This window comes from Phalacrocorax carbo, chromosome 1 (assembly GCF_963921805.1).
Source record: "Phalacrocorax carbo chromosome 1, bPhaCar2.1, whole genome shotgun sequence".
NCBI lineage: Eukaryota > Metazoa > Chordata > Aves > Suliformes > Phalacrocoracidae > Phalacrocorax > Phalacrocorax carbo.
This window is the reverse complement of record NC_087513.1, coordinates 53,378,447-53,398,561: the sequence shown is the minus strand read 5'-3', so window position 1 is coordinate 53,398,561 and position 20,115 is coordinate 53,378,447. Positions and strand designations below refer to the sequence as shown.

The 20,115-nt window shown below is 38.5% G+C and overlaps 1 protein-coding gene across 1 annotated transcript in view; it reads right to left on the bottom strand.

The window, feature by feature from the left end:
• The window catches only part of ANO4 (anoctamin 4), a 135,699-nt gene that overhangs the window by 68,876 nt on the left and 46,708 nt on the right, over positions 1–20,115 (bottom strand). Inside the window, exons 6-9 of the mRNA XM_064450042.1 lie at positions 10,185–10,285; positions 9,829–9,930; positions 6,846–6,890; positions 868–999 (exon numbers count right to left, since the gene is read on the bottom strand). Coding sequence (XP_064306112.1) covers positions 868–999; positions 6,846–6,890; positions 9,829–9,930; positions 10,185–10,285 — 380 coding nt within the window. The remainder of the gene's footprint in view (positions 1–867; positions 1,000–6,845; positions 6,891–9,828; positions 9,931–10,184; positions 10,286–20,115) is intronic.

Genomic DNA, 20,115 nt, shown 5'->3' with positions numbered 1-20,115 from the left:
CTGAATAAGGTCATGTATTTCAGATTTTTACACTGCCTATAATTCATTCAGTGTCTTCTGTTAGTACCCTGGTCAGTGCTGCCTATTCTTTGTGATTTTGTTCTCAATTAGTTAATGATTGTTTCCCATACCTCAAACACTGTAACTACCCATAAGACATCCTCTTCCTCCAAAATTTGACAACTGTGAAGTTCAACATGGGATCAGAATGTCACATGGGGTTTTGCATTTTGCAAGTGAATAAAGGCTTTAGTAGTCCAATGATTTCTCTAGTGACATTGGTGCAACACTGGTGCCATTTGTATGCTTGGACAAGCGTCACTGATAGGTCTTACCACTGGCATTTTGCAAGCAATTTTGCTTCCATTAAAGACAGAGAAATACAAACAAAATTACATTCTTTGCTTTCTTTAGAGTTCTATTTGTTCTAGAGTTGTAACTAGGAATGAAACACAGTATCAATTTATTTCGATCATCAATGTTAAAAGGACTTAACTTTGATTATGCTAAACACAGAACAGCTGAAAAGGAGTTTTAATCACATCTTTAAGTAACAAAGAACAACTACAATTCTGACCTGAGATAGAATTAGCCATTTGACTCTGTTAGGGGTGTAATTGAAATTCCAGCGAATTAAAAGGAATTTCTCAATTGATTTCCTTTAGCTTTGAGCTGGACCTTTAATTATTAGAAATGTAGACAGTCGTTATGCTCTCTCAGGACTCTCTATCTCTCCCTTTTTTTGTGGCAAAGAACTAATTTGAAGGCACTAGTCTTTAAGACATGAACTAAGAAATCAATTTTTTCCCGGGTGAATCCAGAAGGAAAAGTTTTCATCTTGTAATTAAGATCTAATAAAATACTCACTGATGGATCCTTTGTTGGCTGAATGGAGCAGTATAGCAGTCATTCTCCTCCAGATCTGGCAGTGTCTCCTTGTCCAGTTTCATTGGCTTTTTAGGTAACCATCCTCGAAACCTGCTTATTTGTTTCTCGATCCTGCAGCACATGAAAAGTGTGAGCATTTGAGATAGTGGTTTTTTCATTACATTACAGAGCACTTACGAAGAACACGTGTTGGCAAACTAGGCCACTTAATATTTACAACTAGAAAAGATGCAATGTCTTTTGACTTTTTTGAGGCAGACCAAATTACACATGCTGAACTTGATTATTAATAACCAGCTTTCAGCAGAGAGCATCTTATTTTGTCTCAACAGAAAAACAATGCTGATGGTACATGCTGCTATAAATCTTATCAGACCAGTAAGATCTTGAATACTCTATAAACCTCTATTTCTCAGCTGTTGAGTTAGTTTAAATTCCAGGCTTAATTGACATATTAGACTTTGGACATATAAACATTAGAACATCAGAGACTGTGACAGAGACCTCTGGCAACTAAACCCCAGCACGTTGCATCCCTTTACTGCTCTTGGTACAGATTCTTAGCTCAAAATTGATGCAATAAGAAATAGGCTACTTTGCTCATTTGGTTCAGTTGTAGTGTCTTGCAATACTACAACCTCCATGAAACTAGAATACTCAGTGTATAAATTAATAGGTGACTGATACACAGATTCTTATATTTAGAAGGTGAAAGAAAACTAAGATCAAGCTGGAGAAAGAGCAGATTTTACTGCAAGTGCACTTATGCAAAGATGCGCACCAAAATGAAGGCAAAGGGAAGAATCAGAGCTGATTGGAGAAGATAATATAAACCAAAATCAAATCCAAACTAAAATGTTATTATGAAAAATACATAAGAAAGATGAGATATGTCTGGCCAACAGCCCTACTCTCTCAGAAGTTCCTAACACCTTCAAGTCCTAATCAGTGATCCCTTCCTGCAAAAATCATATACTGTAAATTATGGACTGTGCACATACTTCAGTCAGTGGATGAATCTTTCAAAACTGGAGCTAAAAGGGCATGAATCAACATCCTCTGAAATTTAGGTCCAGTTCTGGATGAAGTTCAAGGACTGGAAATGTATTTGTTTCTTTTCTTTTGACAGAAGTCAGTGCAATAACTCTATGTCCAGCAAATGCTGTGAGCTCTGTGCAGTCACTTTGAGGGTGGGTTAGATGATTGGACAGTGAGGTGGATTGAGAACTGACTGAAAAACAGAACTCAGAGGGTTGCAATCAACAGGGCAGAGTCTGATTGGAGGCTGGTAACTAGTGGTGTTCCCCAGGGGTCTGTGCTGGGTTCAGCCCTGTTCAACATGTCCATCAGTGACCTGGATGCAGGGACAGAGTGTAACTTCAGCAAGTTCACTGATGATACCCGGATGGGAGGAGTGGCTGATACACCAGAAGGCTGTGCTGCCATTCAGCGAGACCTGGACAGGCTGGAGAGCTGGGCTGAGGAGAACCTCATGAAATTCAACAAGAGCAAGTACAAGGTCCTGCACCTGGGGAGGAACAACCCCATGCACCAGTACAGGCCGGGGGCTGAACTACTGGGAAGTGGCTCTGTTGAGAGGGACCTGGGAGTGCTGGTAGACAGCAAGCTGGCCCTGAGCCAGCACTGTGCCCTTGTGGCCAAGAAGGCCAACGGTATGGTGGGGTGCATAAAAAGGAGTGTGGCCAGCAGATGGAGAGAGGTTATCCTCCCCCTCTGCTCAGCCCTTCTGAGACCACATTTGGAGTACTATGTCCAGTTTTGGGCCCCCAGTTTAAGAAGGACAGGGAACTGCTTGATCAAGTCCAGTGCAGAGCTACCAAGATGATCAGGGGACTGGAGCATCTCCCTTATGAGGAAAGGCTGAGAGACTTGGGTTTGTTCAGCCTAGAGAAGAGAATAATGATAGGGGATCTCATCAATACTTATAGATTTCTAAAGGGTGGGTGTCAAGAGGTTGGGCCAGAGTATTCTTAGTGGTGCCCAATGACAGGACAAGGGGCAGTGGGCACAAGCTGGAACACAGGAAGTTCCACCTCAATATGAGAAAAAACTTCTTTCCTGTGAGGGTGGCAGAGCAGTGGAATGGGCTGCCCAGTGAGGTTGTGGAGTCTCCTTCCCTGGAGTCATTCAAAACCCACCTGGATGTGTTCCTGTGCCCCCTGCTCTAGGTGTCCCTGCTCAAGCAGGGAGGTTGGACAAGATGATCTCCGAGGTCCTTTCCAAACCCTAGCATTCTGTGATTCTGTGAAGGCAATCTATACCCAAGCAGCTGAGTGTGTGGGAAAGTGACATGAAATTATTACATAGTTTCATTTACAATACATATAATATTTCCTGGAATATTCAACATTCTCCCATCAGGTGTTTTTATTCTGGATAAGAAAGCTAATGAGAATCTTTAAACATGGGCACATTTAAAAATTGCATACAAATTAGCTTGACTTGTTTTGGTACCATTTGTGTATTCCCATTCTGGGAATAGCATGGTGGGGGGCAAATTTACCATCAGGACTGTTTGGAAGAACTGGAATGTGTATGTGAACACAACATAAGACTTCTACTAAATTAAGCATAATCTCTTTATGGGCAGTGTTTGCACTGGCCCAGCAGTTCAGATTGCAGGAAGAGGTAGTTTGCAAATGTCTGTGTCTGAGTGCAGGTGAGATGTTAGATCCCAGCATTGTAAAGGGCCTGACCAACTGTAACTCTCCAGTTGCAGCATCCGGCCTGACAGCCTTGAGCTAGTCTGTGCAGACACTGATAGGAATGACAAGGGAAAAGTAAGTTATCTCCAGGGCGATTCCCTCTCTCTCGGCCTCCACTTTTCCCCCTGTAAAGGCCACAAGCTCTGCATTACTGTATATTCAGCAGCCTTAGTGATTCTGGGTATGGAAAAGGGAAGAGGAATCAGGCAGGTTTTCTAAATACCCCATTCCATGCTTATTTGTTGACGAAAATCATTATTCTCTAAGCTATTAACAATCTTCCTAATCTGCAATCCGTTTTCCACTCATCCTGCAAGTCAATGTGCACATTTGAGATATGTGTGCTGCAGGTTTATCACACCATGCATGCACACACAGCACACAGAGAGTGCTTTCCCCACTTAAGAGCAATGCATTATTTATGCTGGCTTCTTACTGAATGTACTCAGAATATGACCGGTTTGCCATTCCCAAGGCTCAGATTACTTGGCATGCTCAGTGAGCCTGCTCCTTCCCTGCTGGCAAACAGGTCTGAAAAGGTTGCAAAGCCTTTCTGCAAGGCCCAGAACATACAATACAACAAAGCCATCCCTAGGGAAAAAACCCTAGTTATCTCCTTGGAAAAGAAAATTGACCAAACTCTTAAATTGCCTCCAGGACACTCCAACAGTGCCATCAGCCAGCACTGTAGGCTTTATACGCTACAGGAGCATCCCTCTCTCAAAAAAAAAAAAAAAGCTGAAAGAGTGGTGTTGGTGCTAACAAACACAGACACACAGTGTTAAAAATCTACCATGTTTTACTGCTTCTTCAAGGCTAACCCATGCCTCGATTTCCCTTACGGAGAAGCTTATATACCAGCTGAATAGGGAAACAGTGTTTGGAAAGCAGAGCAACCTACACAAGAACAATAGAGTGCATGCAGTGATGAGGCACTGTAGAGTTAGCCACAATGAAAGAGGAGAGTGGAAGATCTGATGATACTATCCTTCCTAAATTCCTTCTTTAAAAACACTTTTTACCCTCACATGGCAAAAATTAACTTTCTTAATTCACACAGTGTCTCAAAGACAGAATCTCTTCCACTTCAATCCTGCTGTGCTCTCCAGGTCTAGTCTTTATGCAGTATTGTCCTTCTGAAGAAAAGGGGACTAGGATTGTGCTTAACACACACAAAGGATTTCTCATATAATTTCAAAGAAACTGGTTTCTCACTAGGAAGTGGGGTAGAATAATTATTTTCAATGGGAGGAGGAAGTTAAGAAAAAAAATGTTTTGAATCAAGACGGGGTTTTATTTCTGGCTCAGCTTTGATAGACCTTAACACATATTGTAGTGCTAGATATTGTCTTAGTTTAGTTTTTAACCACAATACAGGTAGAGTTCTAGGTGCTGTAAAGGTGCCTGATACCCCTCCATTCCTCTAGAATATATGAGAGGAGTTTTGTTATTTGAAATTTTGGGATCATGACAATTTTTCAGAGAGAAAATTCAAGTCAGTTTGACAAGTTGCAAGTGACTTGCTCTGGGCTTTACCTTGTAACAAAAGTCCTCTTCAAAATAAATTTTGCCTGAATGTCAATATAATGTTTGACTTAGCTCAGAAAAATGGACCAAAGCTTCAGTTATTTGTAATCTTCACTGAACTAGGAGTAGAGGAAATAGATGCTTTTATTGAAGCTGTATATCTGAGTTTCACATAAATGAAAATAAAGGTGTAAATGTTTTATTTTTTCCACTGGGACTATTCAGTTATAGCTTTTCCACCCCAAGTAGCTATTTATAGACCCGAACATAAAAATTGAGTTTAGTCAAGTGTCATCATTACTCAGGAACTGAAATACCAGAAAAGGATCATAACTCTTCCCATACTGACTTCAAATCGCATCCTGACTTTTAAGGATATTAATGTAAAGCAAAATTTCATACACCACATATAAATGCTAGAATCTTAACCTACTCCTTCCTCTTAATCTATTGCTTTATTCAAAGCAGCCATGTCTTAATTAAAATCAAGACAAATTACAAAGTAAACAGGCACTATAGTATTTATTGTAAGGTGAGGATGGAAAGTAGGAAGCATCAACAAGCTTTAGAACTGTGTCTATCTATTAGCCTGTGTCAACTCGGTAAAATGTCTGAACTCCACAGAGAGCCCATTAGTAAGAGCCCTTACTAATATAAAGAAGCAAATATGATAATGTGAGATCGGTGCTGGTACTTTCAAGTCACCAGCACAGTGTGATGCAATTGAATATACAAACTACTTTTTACTATGCTCATACAGCACAGTGATAATATGTGATATATTTCCCATGAATGTTCATCTACTGACCTTAGCTGCAGAGTGATACAGCTCTTTACTCCAAAATGCAGGTATTTCCAAGCTAATTCTTCTCTCTCAGAGGTTCATGGGAGTTTTTCCACTGACCTCAGAGTGAGACAGTGAATCAAATGCTAGACCCTTTTGAAAACTCCATCAACAGCACTGTGGCATTAAACGCTAACACACGATCTGGTCTTTGCCAAGCCTGTGTATTTTTTAGGCTTTTTGGAGACATTTGCATTTGATTGTGCAATGTATCAAAAAGAAAATGCAAACTGCAGCATTGGAACATTTTCATTGCATTAAGTCAGGCATAAAACAGGCATGGAGCATAACCTTCAAGATATTTAATAATTGAGTGAAAGCACTTCAGAGTTTCTTGAAAAATACTCATCTCTCAAGCTCAATAATGTTACACCAGAGATGAACTTGGTTCATTGCTTTCCTATCTACCAACAAAGTACTAAGCATCCCTACAGAGGAAGCAATAAATCAATAATACCATCACTACTACAAGTAAGTAAGGTGCATGGAAACAAACACAAAAAAGCCATAACTGTGGTATTTTAACCCCAAAACACTCCCTAATGAGCTACGTGAAAAGAAAGAGATACAGTGTTTGCAGTAACACACTTATTCTTTAAAAGACTCCATCAGTTGAAAAATATTTCCTTATTCCTAAAAAAGGCAACACTGATAAAATTAATTGCCTCTTTCACATGGCAGATGCCTTAAAAACATAACTTCTGTATGTGTTTTTGCAGATGTCCTAGTCTGTAACGATTCCTTCCATGCTTCCTACCTACACAGCTAATAAATTTTTCCTTCCAGCTTGACCTTAACCATTATTTTTGTTATTGGGTCCAAATGAATATAAACTGGACTGGCATAAAAACTGTACTCACCTATTCATGAACTTGTATCGGCGGTGCAGGTAATAGATTTTTCTCCTGGAAGAACAGCAAAAATGAAGCCAGTCGAGAAGAAAACCCATCGTCAGTTACAGTATGAACTAGCAAGGAAGGAAAGGAGATTGAAGACAGAAGCCTGTAAGAGGTGGAGGAAGAGACTAAAAGAGAGATTAACAGAACTGTCACAGGAAGCCACACAGACTCTGGTGGCATTTGAATTGCAAGGTCATGGTTTTCCCATTGTCTTCTCTTTTTCTGCTATTTGTCATGCATGAAAGACAGGGACCCAAAGATGTTTCTATTTCAGAGAAGTCCACAAACCGTTGTAGGAATTTTATAGGCCTGCATAGGAATTTTATAGGCCAAATATGGATAAATTATGTCACATCCACTAGTTAATTATTAAAACTGCATTTGGTGAAACACCAGGGGAATCACTTAGAAAAGCCAGGACAGTGGGGCCTGATGCTGCAATATGCCATAACACATGCAATACCAACCGGGACCAGTGCTTGCTGTTGGGGTAACAGCCCTTGAAACAGGCTAGGCTAGGCAAGCAACTGCGCATGTGCTCAGCAACCCCCACCAAATATGCAACCACTCCCTCTGCCCCTTATACAGGCACGGCTGATTTCTGTTGTCAGTGCAATAAGCTGTGTGGGAGTGCATGTGGAGAACCAGTGAACAGACAAGGGTGCATGAGCAGGCACTTGCTGACCACACTTTTGGCTTTCTTCTTGACCAGCCCTGTAGGGCTCACATCGCCTGGGGTGGGCAAGTGGAGTGGTCCCCTAACCATCCTGTGTAGATCCAGAACGGGAGTCTACCTCCTGCCCCACCTGCTGCTGGCAGCTCTTGTTCTCCTCGTACATGTCTATAACACCACAGCTTCCAGGATCTAACCAATCATCTTCAGCAGAAAGATCACATCTTCACGAGAGTTAAGAAAATCTGAGGGCTTTCAGGTCTACGGTTGGGGCTTATACTCCTTACTGGAAGATTTGGGTGCCTGCCTGAACTCCAGTTTCCTCCTCCAGAGGCTGACTTTGTCATTCGCTGGAGGTCATCATTAACTCAAGGTGGTTTCTGTATATTCTGAGAGGTTCCATGGTGTAACGCTGAACCGTACCACTTCTGGAAAATGAAGGGCTCATATCATACTTTTCATTCTGAATATTTGTGTATATTAAATGTACCATAGAAATGTGGTTAGAAGGAACTTGCCCCAAGGCAAGTTCCAAAAGCAAGCATGATCGGGACCTTTCTAAAATAAGACAGCACTAATGCTTTATAAACTATAGAAAAAAACCTGGTTAGAATTCCAGGTTAATTTTCAGAACTTAGAATTTAAATAACATGTAATATTTTGACATTATTTTTGTTATCAGTGTCTATATTGTGCTGGTGAAGTGAAATTTTCAAAACAGTTTCATGTTGGCCAGCCTCCTTTGGCCAACTCATCCACAAGATAGTGTTATCTTGCTCTACTCAGCAGGAGCAGAGAAGGGTCAAAGATAAGTGTTTCTGAAGATGCCATCCAATTCTTGGTTTTGCTTCAAATATTCAGAGGTATCCACTGTTTCGGCACCCCTGCTTTGAAACAGCAAGGGTTTTATTCGCTGATGTGTGGAGCTTGGACAATTCCAACCTAAAATATTGGGAGGTGCAAGCAATCAGCAGCCCTTAAAACAAGGCATCAGACAAGGGCACCTGGAAACAGGCAGTCTAGGTTAGTGGACATTTTGTAAAATGTTGGTTCCCTTGTTTTTAAATGGTAAACAGTACTGTTGCTTTTAAAATAAATTTTAAAAGCCTGCCCAGCAGACATTAGTAAATCACCATGATTTCCTCTTAACAATACTGTAATAATTCTCTCTGTGTGGATGTGGAAAGAATGAAGCCATAGTCCTGAAGCAAGTCAAGAAAACTTTAGTATTTTTGACGCTTTCTGTATGATCCATATGGCACCTACTTTGCTGTCTGCCGAAAGATAGATTTCAGGGGAAAAAGGGACTTCAGATCAGGAAAGAACAAGCTGCTTACGGTGACTAAAATCTGAGTTCCTGGTGTATTTCTTAATCATGAGACCTTATCCTCCCCTAGTGGGGCAGGTTCATCTCAAGGAATGCCACATAAGTCAAAGGAGGTATGCTTTTGGCCCAGCCCATTTTTTTCCATGGCTAGAACACTTTGTTAAAAGAATATTCATATCTTGCAATGACTTGTGATAGCTTTTATATTTTTCTCTCTATCACTAAAAGCACAAGAAACAACAGTTGAAGATTTGTCATGAAAATGAAAACCAATATACATACAGAATAAACCTGCAATTTTGTCCTTAATTCATATCCCTTTTTCCTACCAAGTTCTGTACTGCTACAGCTTGTCTCAATTCAGAGGCATTTTTCATCCTTAAGTAAGAAGAAAACAGGAATAGAAATCCTACAAAGGACACCAACTCACTAGTCGCATATTCTGGGTCTGATCCTTTTCTTGCTCAGGAATAATTCCATTAAAATCAATGGAGTTATGCATCTATAAACCCTGCTAACTGAAAGAAGAATCAAGACCTCTCAGTTCATTGGCTTTGGTTGTTTCCAGTGGAAATCTTTACACTATTTTAACAGTTCTGATAACCAGTGGAGTAAAATCAATATTTTACATAGAAAATTTTATAGCCCGACATGCAAATAATATTAAATAGATAATAAAAATAATAATAGATAATAGATAATAATAATAATAGATAATAAAAATAATATGAATGGCAATGTGGAATTAATTTGGTTATCAGTAGCATTTAATATATTTTCTCCACAGAAAAAAAACATTTTATAGTCTGAATTTTTCTTGTATTAGGTGGGATACTTATTTATAATCTGTATTTCCATAATTACACACTATGTAAGCAATTTACAGGTGCTGAACATACCAGATACGTCCAACAGACATGCACTTTCTGTGCTGCCTTACGTACCTGGATCTTCTTGACCTCCCATTGATTTCAATGAAATGTCCATTTAAAAAACAGCAGCGCACAAGTATGCAGGGGGCTCCAGCATTGAAGGGGTTAAAGGGCCTAAGGATAGAATACCCATGAAAACAGCTGCACTGCTACAGCTCACCTTAATTTCAAACCAGCATTGTACTGAAATTGCAGGCATTAACAAAAACGGCAATGGATATGGTATCTAAGGTACTCCATTTATATTTTCTAAAGATGTGTGGTATTTTATAGAAGAGCTTTTCCCAGTGCATTGTGGTGTTATTATTACATTAGCTTTACAGTATAGTGTGACTTTGGAGGTTGAGACAAAATACAACTACACCTACCTGAAAGGCATTCTTACATTCATTAGTTCAGCATATTTGCCCAGGACCTCCCAAGGGGCATGCAACTTCACAAAGATGATGTCGCTGTTTGTTAGAGATGACTGCAAAAGAAAAACAGAACAGCCACCAGGGCTTACTTTTTCAAGTAAAAAAGGAGGAAACTGTGGTCAGTGGTCAACATCTATTTTTCTGGTCTTGTGCCACTCCTCCCTCTTCCTGATTCTTCCTCAAGCACGTGTAGTTCTATCAGTATTTTGTCAACTTACTTTCCTTCTGGTTTTCTGAAAGCCATGCTGTGAGTGACTCCCTTCTGGCTTGCAAATGTGTTTCCTTCACATGGAAAGGAGGATGTGGAAGGGAGGCTGTTGTTATTTACCCACGTGTGGGGTGGGAATAAGGCTGGTGGGTAAATCTGGGTCTGGAAGCTTGGTCCTGAACTTCAGCTAAAAGCAAAATGGCAAGACAGGATCTGATTCTGCCAATTGACCTGGTTTTCACCGCTCACACCGAAGTGCAGGTGTGTGGAGACATATCTGGCAATCAAGAAAAGTTTGTATGACAGTGCGGTCTCAAGATTTGACATTCAGGAAGGTCAAGGGCCATGACTGTGCTAGCAAGATCCCTTTGCAGTGCTCCCATCTTCTTTTTTATGGGTTGTATGTAGCACGGAGAGAGCTTTACATAGGGTATTTGCACCAGAATGTCTATTACCTAAGAGAAGGCTGTCTGGCAAAGAACAAAGAATATGCAGTAAAGAGGAGAAGGGGAGAATTTTAGCTCTGTTTGTACTCAGAAGTAGAAATAATACTTTACAGGAAAGCTATAGCAGAGTCAGCTGAAGTCGACGTAAGAATGCAGACAGCCACATGTTAATATTGGAAAATGAATTGTTCAAATTCTAATGGAGATTAATTAAATTCTCATAAAATTGCATACAATACAGCTTTAGAAAACTAAATGGATCACATTAACAGAGACAACCCAGAAAATGGGTAAAGGTGTACAGGGTACAAGAAAAGGAAATTGAGACCCAGAAAACCAGGCAAGAAAATTGTTAGTTGGCTTTAGGGATGATTTCCTAATTTTTTAGACATTCCACTATATTCAGTGTTTCTCACATTAATTCTTGTTTAATACAACTTACTGGGAGCTCTTAAATCTAGTATTGTTTACCTGGAAGCTAAAGTGACTATATAGGTGGGAGGCTGACATTTGTACTTTTGATGCCTATTTGATTCTTCCCTCTGCTATCCTGATGCTGAAACTATTGAAACTGCTATAGCATGTTCATGTCCTTAGAGTAGCTAGGACATTATTTCTAGTTTGTAAAGTGGTAGGAATGAAAGCTCCAACAGCTAAGATACATATATATAATTTCCTTTAGCACAGGAAAAAAAAAAAAGGCAAAAAAAAAAAAAAGCCCCAACACAGTCACTACAGAGTTAACATTTTTTTAAACAAATAGAATGTCAGAATCCTCAGAAATGGACGCAGAGAAATATTAGTACCCAAAGTACTATTGGGCTGCATGAAAAAACGGATTTATCACATAATGCAACGCATGACTTTCTGGTATTAAAAACTTTGGAGAAAAATCTTGCTGTTCTTTTGTTGATGACTTTTTGAAAAATATTTCAATATGAAATTATACTAACAGCAACAAAATGTCCCCAAGAGACTTGCTTCAGAGACAATTAATTCAGTTGATTCAGTTGTACTCTTTCCATTGACTTTTATGGATTCTAAATGAGGCCTCTAATGATGTTTTTCTTTATCGGTATATTTCACAAATCATCTTTTATTTTCCCATGAAACTTCAGCAATTAGATACCACAAAGCCAAGATTAAGTACTGCTACTCTAAAAATTTTCTGCAAAATACTCTTTTAAAGATGAGGTTAAGTCAGCAGTGGACTGGCAATTTTGACATAAACCTCTTGGATTAAAAACAAAACTCAAAAGAACCATCTAACAAGCCCAATATACAAAAGGAAATTATGGTCCTGACATACCAATAAAATTTGTGAAATTGAGGAAATGTATTAAAAACAGCCTGTAAATTTAGTGATGGCTGTTAAACAGGATGCTTATAGGTATTTCCCAGCACATTGTAGTTTAATCCATGCTAGATATGGCAGCCACAGTAACATGACTTGTGGACGTGCTGTTTCACAAGTGACCACTGTCTTAATCTGAATTTGACTTCTCATGTGTTACACGTTTTCACACAGAAACATAAAAAACTTCTGAATAGTTATCACAAATATAAATACAGATTTTTAAAGAATATATTTTACTCTATCTTCTAATGTTATTTTACCAGCTTTGTCAACAGAAGATCTAACCAAAATACATTTGGGAGGTTCAGTTATTTTCAGAAGAAGGAGGTAATAATGCTAAATTATTAATATGGAAATCCATTTCTCTTGGGTTTGCTCATGTTAAGTGTTCATAAAGGAAAACACTGAGAAAGCCTGAGAAAAACAAGATTGGAAAGAGAAGAATAAATCCAGATGGAGGAGTAATAGAATGAAATGTCACACACTCTTAATCTGAGGAGAAAATAGCTAATCAAAATACCTGAAAAAAAATATCAAGAGCACGATCTTAGTTACAAAAATACTTTAGTGAATGGAATCTGCTAAACTCTCTTTGCTAGATTAGTATTTAGACACAGAATCCTTCAGCTTCTAAATGTTTCATTGAGAGGAGAGGAACATTCTTCTTTTGTAATTGACTTCTGAAGCTTGGCTCATTAAATGGTTTGGAAAAGTAAACTCAATTTCACATTATGGGAACATGCAAACAAAAAATCAATGTAACATTACTCCCCTTGGAAATTTAAATAAGATGGCTACTGCCATAAGCAATCTGCGAGAAAGTGATGTCTAGATGATGAAGAAAGAAAAACAGAGGAATCAAGGAGACAGAAAATTGGATAAAAGACTTTGCAAACACAAAAATGGAATAAGTGTCTGGAATCGACCTGCAGCACCGAAGCCTATAGAGTTATCACCATACGATAATTGCCAGGCCACCAATGTTCAAATACATTGGTTGTTTCAAACTGATGTCTTCAGGAGGAATACCTGTAGCAAAACAGATTTTCTTCTGGTCAGTAATAACATTCTTTTTGGTCTTCAGAGTAGGGCAAACCCAGTGTGACAAAAGACTTATCAGAATCAGAGAATTGCAGACTGACTTAGGTTGGAAGGGACCTCCAGGGTCATCTCGGCTAACTCTCTAACTAAAGGAGGGCCAACTTAGATCAGGTTGTTTCGGGGCTTGTCCCATTAAGTCCTGAATACCTCCACAGGCAGACATTTCACAGCCTCTGGGCAACCCACTTTCTGGAACTGGTTGGAGAAAAGAATATTTCCTATGGAAGAACTGACTCTCCTCCAGAGAAATGTTGATTTAAAACTACAAGTTTCTAGACATGAAAATTAATGAAAATTCAAAATGTTCAGTGCAAAGACATAATTCTTTATAAAATAACTTGTTTCTTACAAGAACCTTTTCAAAATTATTCTGATTGAGAAGCACTAGCAAGGTGTATTTAGTTTAACTGAACTCTGATCTTCAAAACAGGTTGGTATGGCAGAAGTCAGATCACCAGAGTCTGGATTACAGATAGCTAATCATACAATGAGTTTCAGTCTTCAATGCCATTAATCTACTATTTTTCACAAGCTGTAATTCTTCTCTCCTCCTTCTTTCCATCCCCAACCCCCTTTTCCAGCTGGAAATCATATTCTGTAATTCCTGAAAATATTAGATCAGTATTTGATGAACACAAGTATCTATAGCTCTTATCTCTGTATCAGAGATATTCATTAATTAACAAACTTTCTGGCTTCACTGAGAAATCACTTTGGTACCATATCATTGCTGCCGATCCTAGAACACAGGCAGTACCATAGGCCCACATATTATAGACCTTCCCTTCTGTCAAGACCACCTTTTTCTTTTACCATTAAGTTTATACAGACATGGTATTTCCAAAGAAAACAAGTCAACCACAAACATGCTTAAAAACTAAGCACCATCTTCTTCTCCAGTATCACTATATAAGGAAAGAGGGTAAAGCAGGGGCCATTTACATAACTCCAAAAGCATAAGCACCTGCTTTGGTGAGTTACAGTCATCAGTTAGGCCAAGGAGAATTTGTAAAGGGCAGGTTCTTTTTCTTCTTCTGAAAGCACACAGAGTGGTGTTAACTGCTGTTTAAGTCCTGGCTACTAATCTCACATGTACTCCTGCAGGCATTCTAACTCCTTTTGATGGCAGGATTTAAATACATATATTCATTACTGACCTGACTCTGCTCCTTCTGAAGTTATCATTGTCAGTCTGAATGGAAGCAAAGTTATGCTGACATTGAACGTCTCTTGAAAAGCCTACTTTTTGCTCTATTTGCAGGCTGTCTTCCAGGATCAAGGCTGGAGATTACTGTCTTTTGTTGAATACCCTCTTGAACATTCTCCTCCAACAAAGACTTTTTTTCGTTCTTTATCAATAATATTGTCAAGTAATTTTAAGATAAAAACAACTGTAGGGCTCACCTCAATACAAGCATTTATTGAGCCTAAAAGTTAAGAAAGTTGAAAAAATAGATTCACAGCATATAACCTTGAAGAAGGATAAAATTACAGAGCCTCCAACTGAATAGTGTAATTGTTTAATTGCCTTGAGGCTACTAGGCAGGCAACTGCAAAAACCCAATGCTCTCATTTACGTATGCGTATATCAATAAGGAAAAGAAATCAGAATTTACCATTAAAGTGTTTTTCCTTTCATCATTTAAGAGAAAAATACTCAAGACTGGGACTCTCCTCATCTTTTAAAGCTTTCCTCATAAAAGGACATAAATAAGATTTTGAAACAGATCCAGGAACCAGAATTAAAGTTGCTTCCTTTAGCAAGACACTGCAAGGCAAGTTAAAAAGCTAGAATGGGAACAGTGCTTTAACTTCTGGCAAGCATAGCTTATTTTTGAGAAGGCCATAATGCAGGAAAAGCCAGAAAAGGAGAGAAAATCAACATCCTTCCTCTAGTTACAATTCCTGCTATAATCAAGCTCCATGCGACATCTGAGTGCAGAGTAGTAAATAGTAACTGCTACAGGTTTCACTGTTTTTGAGAATTACTCTGTTACATTAACCTCAGAGATTGATTTTCCATGTGGAGTGAATTAAGTGGAAAAACAAACTCCAGCAAATTTTAGTTGATTAAACCATTCTTCCTCTGTGAAACAGAAGTAAATGTAAATTCACAAGGGTACTTCCACAGAACTGGAAAAGCAGCAGTAATATACTGCCAATACTTTTCAGAAGTGCATACGCTACCACTGGGTAATTACTTAGATACTGTCAATATATGTCCAGTGTCAGGGAAAATATTACATACTCACAAGCATTAACCTCCATGTTCATGGGTCAGAGAAATCTAGTAAATAATAGAGCCAATATCTTCCACATGTGTACCTTAGATCAAAGTACAGGTTTAGTGAAAAAGGAGAAGATACTGCTCAGATTTCAATTAGGATTTTAAGAAGCTTTTGACTTAAACTGTAGAACGAAAGCAGTAAGGATGAAAATAAGAGTAAAAAAAGAAAGCCCTAACTAATAAATAGGAAGCTGCTAATCAAACAGTTTTGACGTGAGGATGCTGTCATTTAAAATATAGAATAACTTGATAAAAGAAGACAGAGCCACATGATTACAATTGAAAATTATTTTTATATTAAATCTCACGACAAAATTTGATGATGGGGTAAGACTTTATCTTTCTTTGCAAAACACTTCCAAAGGTTCAGCTCCAGTGGAGTTAGTAATGCTGGCAGGTGTCTGGCTATTGCCAGCATTCAGGCAATGTGTCATCTAATCCAGCTCAGAGCAGGTGTCATTGTTACAGTGCTTAATTTCTGGCAGCAGCTGACGGGATCTCAATGCTGGAATAGAACAGAGTTAGTAACAAGGGGAAATGTTTGCAAATGTCCTTTCATGTACTCAAAAATGTGAGAGTGGGAGAGCAACTTAAAGAACAAGGTAGGTTATTTGAGTGTAAGTAAAATGCAAAAACTACCTCATTGCTCAAGTTTACTGTGCAATGATGAGCTTACAGTCTGCAATAGAGAGATACAAATTCCTCTGAGATAGAAACAACATGAGAAAGGATGCCTTTAATTGTAACTTAAGTCATCTGAATTCACTTGTGATGGACAGGATGGATCTCACAGTAAGGTAACTTAGATTTACTAAATCTACCATGGAAAAAATATCCTCTGACTTGGACTCGACTTCCTAGAGAAAAGCATTAGAAATGGCTGCAGCATGACCATCTTAATGGAAGAGGTTGATGGGAATGTGAAGCATTGATAAAATGTTTCTTGATAATCGCATTAGTAAATACTGAATGAATACAGGTTTGACCCACCTGGTTTAGATTTCTGTGACAATTAAAATAGCTAATCAAATTAATTTCATCTGACAAACAGATAGGATTCATCTTTTAATTCCTCTGGACTGGAAGATAGTATAAACATGTGAAATTAATTACTTCCAGATTTAAAAATGCAGACAGCTAAAACCTCTGAGCAGAAAATGTATTTTTACTTATGAACACATTATTTGACATTAAGTCTCTCTACATGAGGCATCAGATATTAGGCAATTTTAGATTAAAAATGTTAATGTTTTATACAATGATATTTGAGATCATCAAACATTTTTGACTGTACTATGGGCCAAAAAAGGTCTTTTATGTACAATATTTTACTTTTGGCATCACAGACCTTTAAAAATATATCATACAATTGAACTACATTTTATAAGGCAACTTCCTTTGTGATTTATCCCAAGTGTAAAATATGAAACCAATATTTTTCCAGTACAGATTTATGTCTCATTAATAATTTTTGAAGTAGAAAATACTCACATTTAATGAATTGTCTATTAAATATTCATGTTTGCTCTTAGAGGCTTGCTAGAGAAACATTGCTCTGGCAAAGAAAAAGGCAATTTATTTTTTGTCCAACAGTTAATTTCAAAAACTTAATAATCAATCAAACACACAAAACATGCAGGCAGGCATTATAGCTTTTGCATACAAATAATCTAGAGGAACTGAACAAGCTGCTTATCATAGCATCATAGAATAATAGAGGTTGGAAGGGACATCCAGAGGTCATCTAGTCCAAACCCCTGCTAAAAGCAGGGACAACTAGAGTGGTTTGTGGCATCTTGAATATCTCTATGGATGGAGACCTCACAACCTCTCTGGGCACCACAGCATCTCTGGACAGAAAGGCCACCACAAACCTCCTATGTGGACACAGAAATGTTTGCAGCAGCCCAGGTTCTGAGCACCTGCCTATGCTCCAGCAAGATGAAGCTATTTGACTGTCCAACTCCTTCTTCAGAGTCTTGTTTCTCAGCTCATACAATCAAGGAAGACAAGAAATACGACTATCAACCTAGACTTCAAAGTCTTTTCAGTGTCAACGCTTTCTAGGATGCAGTGAACTGTCCTGTAGCTCTGTATACCTCTATGTTTGACAGTGTAGTGCAAAATTCTTTCTAAAGAGAGATGCTAGTGAACTCAACATGACCATAGCTGAAGAAGAGCCTACTCCAAATGATACTATCAGGGAGAGGCTTTAGTTCAGTCCACATGGCACAATGAACCCCTGAGTTCTTTAAGTCAGCTACACATCCACAACGTGAAGAATTACAGGCAGAGGTGTTGGCCCTGGCTACATAGGGACCTGCAGGGTTAGTGCATGTGCATGCTAGCATGGCTGATTATGTTGGGTGCTATCCCATGCTGATGTGACTATAATACCTGCAATTCCCAAGCTAATTCACTCGGCAACACCTGGGGGGTCTCTGCACCATACCTGGTTGTGCAGGACACATATTTTGCTCTGCTTTGCAGGAAAGTCACAGAAGACCACTGTCACAGCACCTTCTCAAACTTAATGCAAGTCCCCATTTTCCAGGAAAGGAAAGGCACCAAAGAAAACACAAGACCCAGTTAGACGAAGGGGAAAGATGCATGTGAAGAAAGTAAATCACAGCTCTACCAGCCATAGTTCCCCATGTAGTCTGAGAGTCTGGGCGACTCAAATGCCTGTTCCCTTGGCTCACATCTGAGTTTTCTGTGCTTTATTTATCTTACTGCTAGGATTATTAGAACTGGAAAGTGTTTGAGGAGCTGTCTTCTGATGATTCATTTCACATTGTTCAACTCATTGCTGCAAAACTCTTCTGTCTGGCTTATTTGTAGGCAGATGTGAGTGAGCCATTTTCCCTTTCCTCTTCTCCATTACACAAAGAGTTGTTATATTGCTTTAATAAGATGGTCATAGTGAATTTCTGGGCACCTACACTGTGTAGTCTTACTAAAGATTCTCAAGTGATCTGATGCATTTTAAAAATGTAAACAAAATTTTAAAAGGGAAGTTTTGGAAATCTGCCAAAGCATATGGTAGAGCAGCCATCTCTCCAGGTATGACACCATTGCTACTTGAAAGTGCTTTCGAAAGCAAAGTATGATGGCAAGAATAAGCTTGATTACCACTGTTCAGCTCACAATTCATATTAATATAATTAGGTAGATTTACCTTTTTTCCAAATCCCAAACCATGGTCAGACTGTGTAAGACTTCACACACAAAAAAATTTAAATATCCATAACAACAAAAGAAAGGCAAAACCATCTTAATGTACTGGCTTCATGAAGTCACAGTTTCAGGCTGATCATGAAAAGAAAAGTTATGGTCTAGAGCAGAAAGGAAATTCCTGATAGTTGATGGTCTACATGATTTTTCATCTGTCTCTATTCAGCTAAGCTCAGAGTAGTTTGACTTATGTATATAACTAGATCATCTGATGCTAAAAAATGTATATCAGAAATAGAAGAAAAATAAAAGTTTCTTAAGCAAAGGTGGCATAATTAGTATTTAACTGGAGACAAGATAAAATTGAACTACATAATAGTATCTCTAAACTAAGAAGGGAGAATGCTGGATCCTTTGTGCATCTCTGTACAAATCCCTTCATGTGCTAGATGTGCTTTAAATGAAACAAGGTCCATGTATGACAAGGGTAAACTATGATTTTGCTTTGGACTATTCTAATTTGTTGTTATAAAGCAACTTCCATTCATGGCAAACACACTGACAAGGCAGACACCTAAACACAAGCTCCACTATTGATCAATTACTGCCGTTCCCAGTGTGCCTAGTGACATAAGGTGTTGGATGAAAACACCTCCTGTATGACACAGAAGAGCAAAGCAGCACCAGATGGAGCTCAATATTTTAATGGATAGGACAAATGTGTCAGAGGACAAAGATGATTTGCTCTCCTAGTTCAGAGCTTACATGAAGTTTAAATTAGAGGAGTTACAGAAAACAAGCAAGTCTTCTTTTCTTTCAAGGCCAACATCACTATCAAATAAGGTAATGTTAGTTTTGATCTGATTGTGTATGTTGCAAAGTGATGGAACTAATCCTAAAATTGTTTGCTGGATAATATTGACATTTGAGGTCTGTATGATGCTGTGAAACAAGAATCCCCCTTGCCAAATTTGCTTGCACCATGGAAATCAACTGCAATGAAGATCTTTTCTTAACAGACAATATTATCTTTCTCTAAAGATGTAGAAATATTCATTCTTTTAAAGAAGTCCCCAAGTTAGCAAAAGGCAGATTTCTTCAGCTTAGGAAAGTGCAAACATCTTTGTTATCTATTGACAGAAATTACACTAGGTGTAAACGTTTCTAGAATTTCTTATTTTGCCCACTTTCCATAGAGGGGCTGTGTCTCTAAGAGCTGCAGCAGAGAATTCACAGTCTAAAGATGGAACAGAAGTCACCAGAGTGTTTTTTAGCTCTGTAGTACTATTCAGATACTTTTATTCACTGTA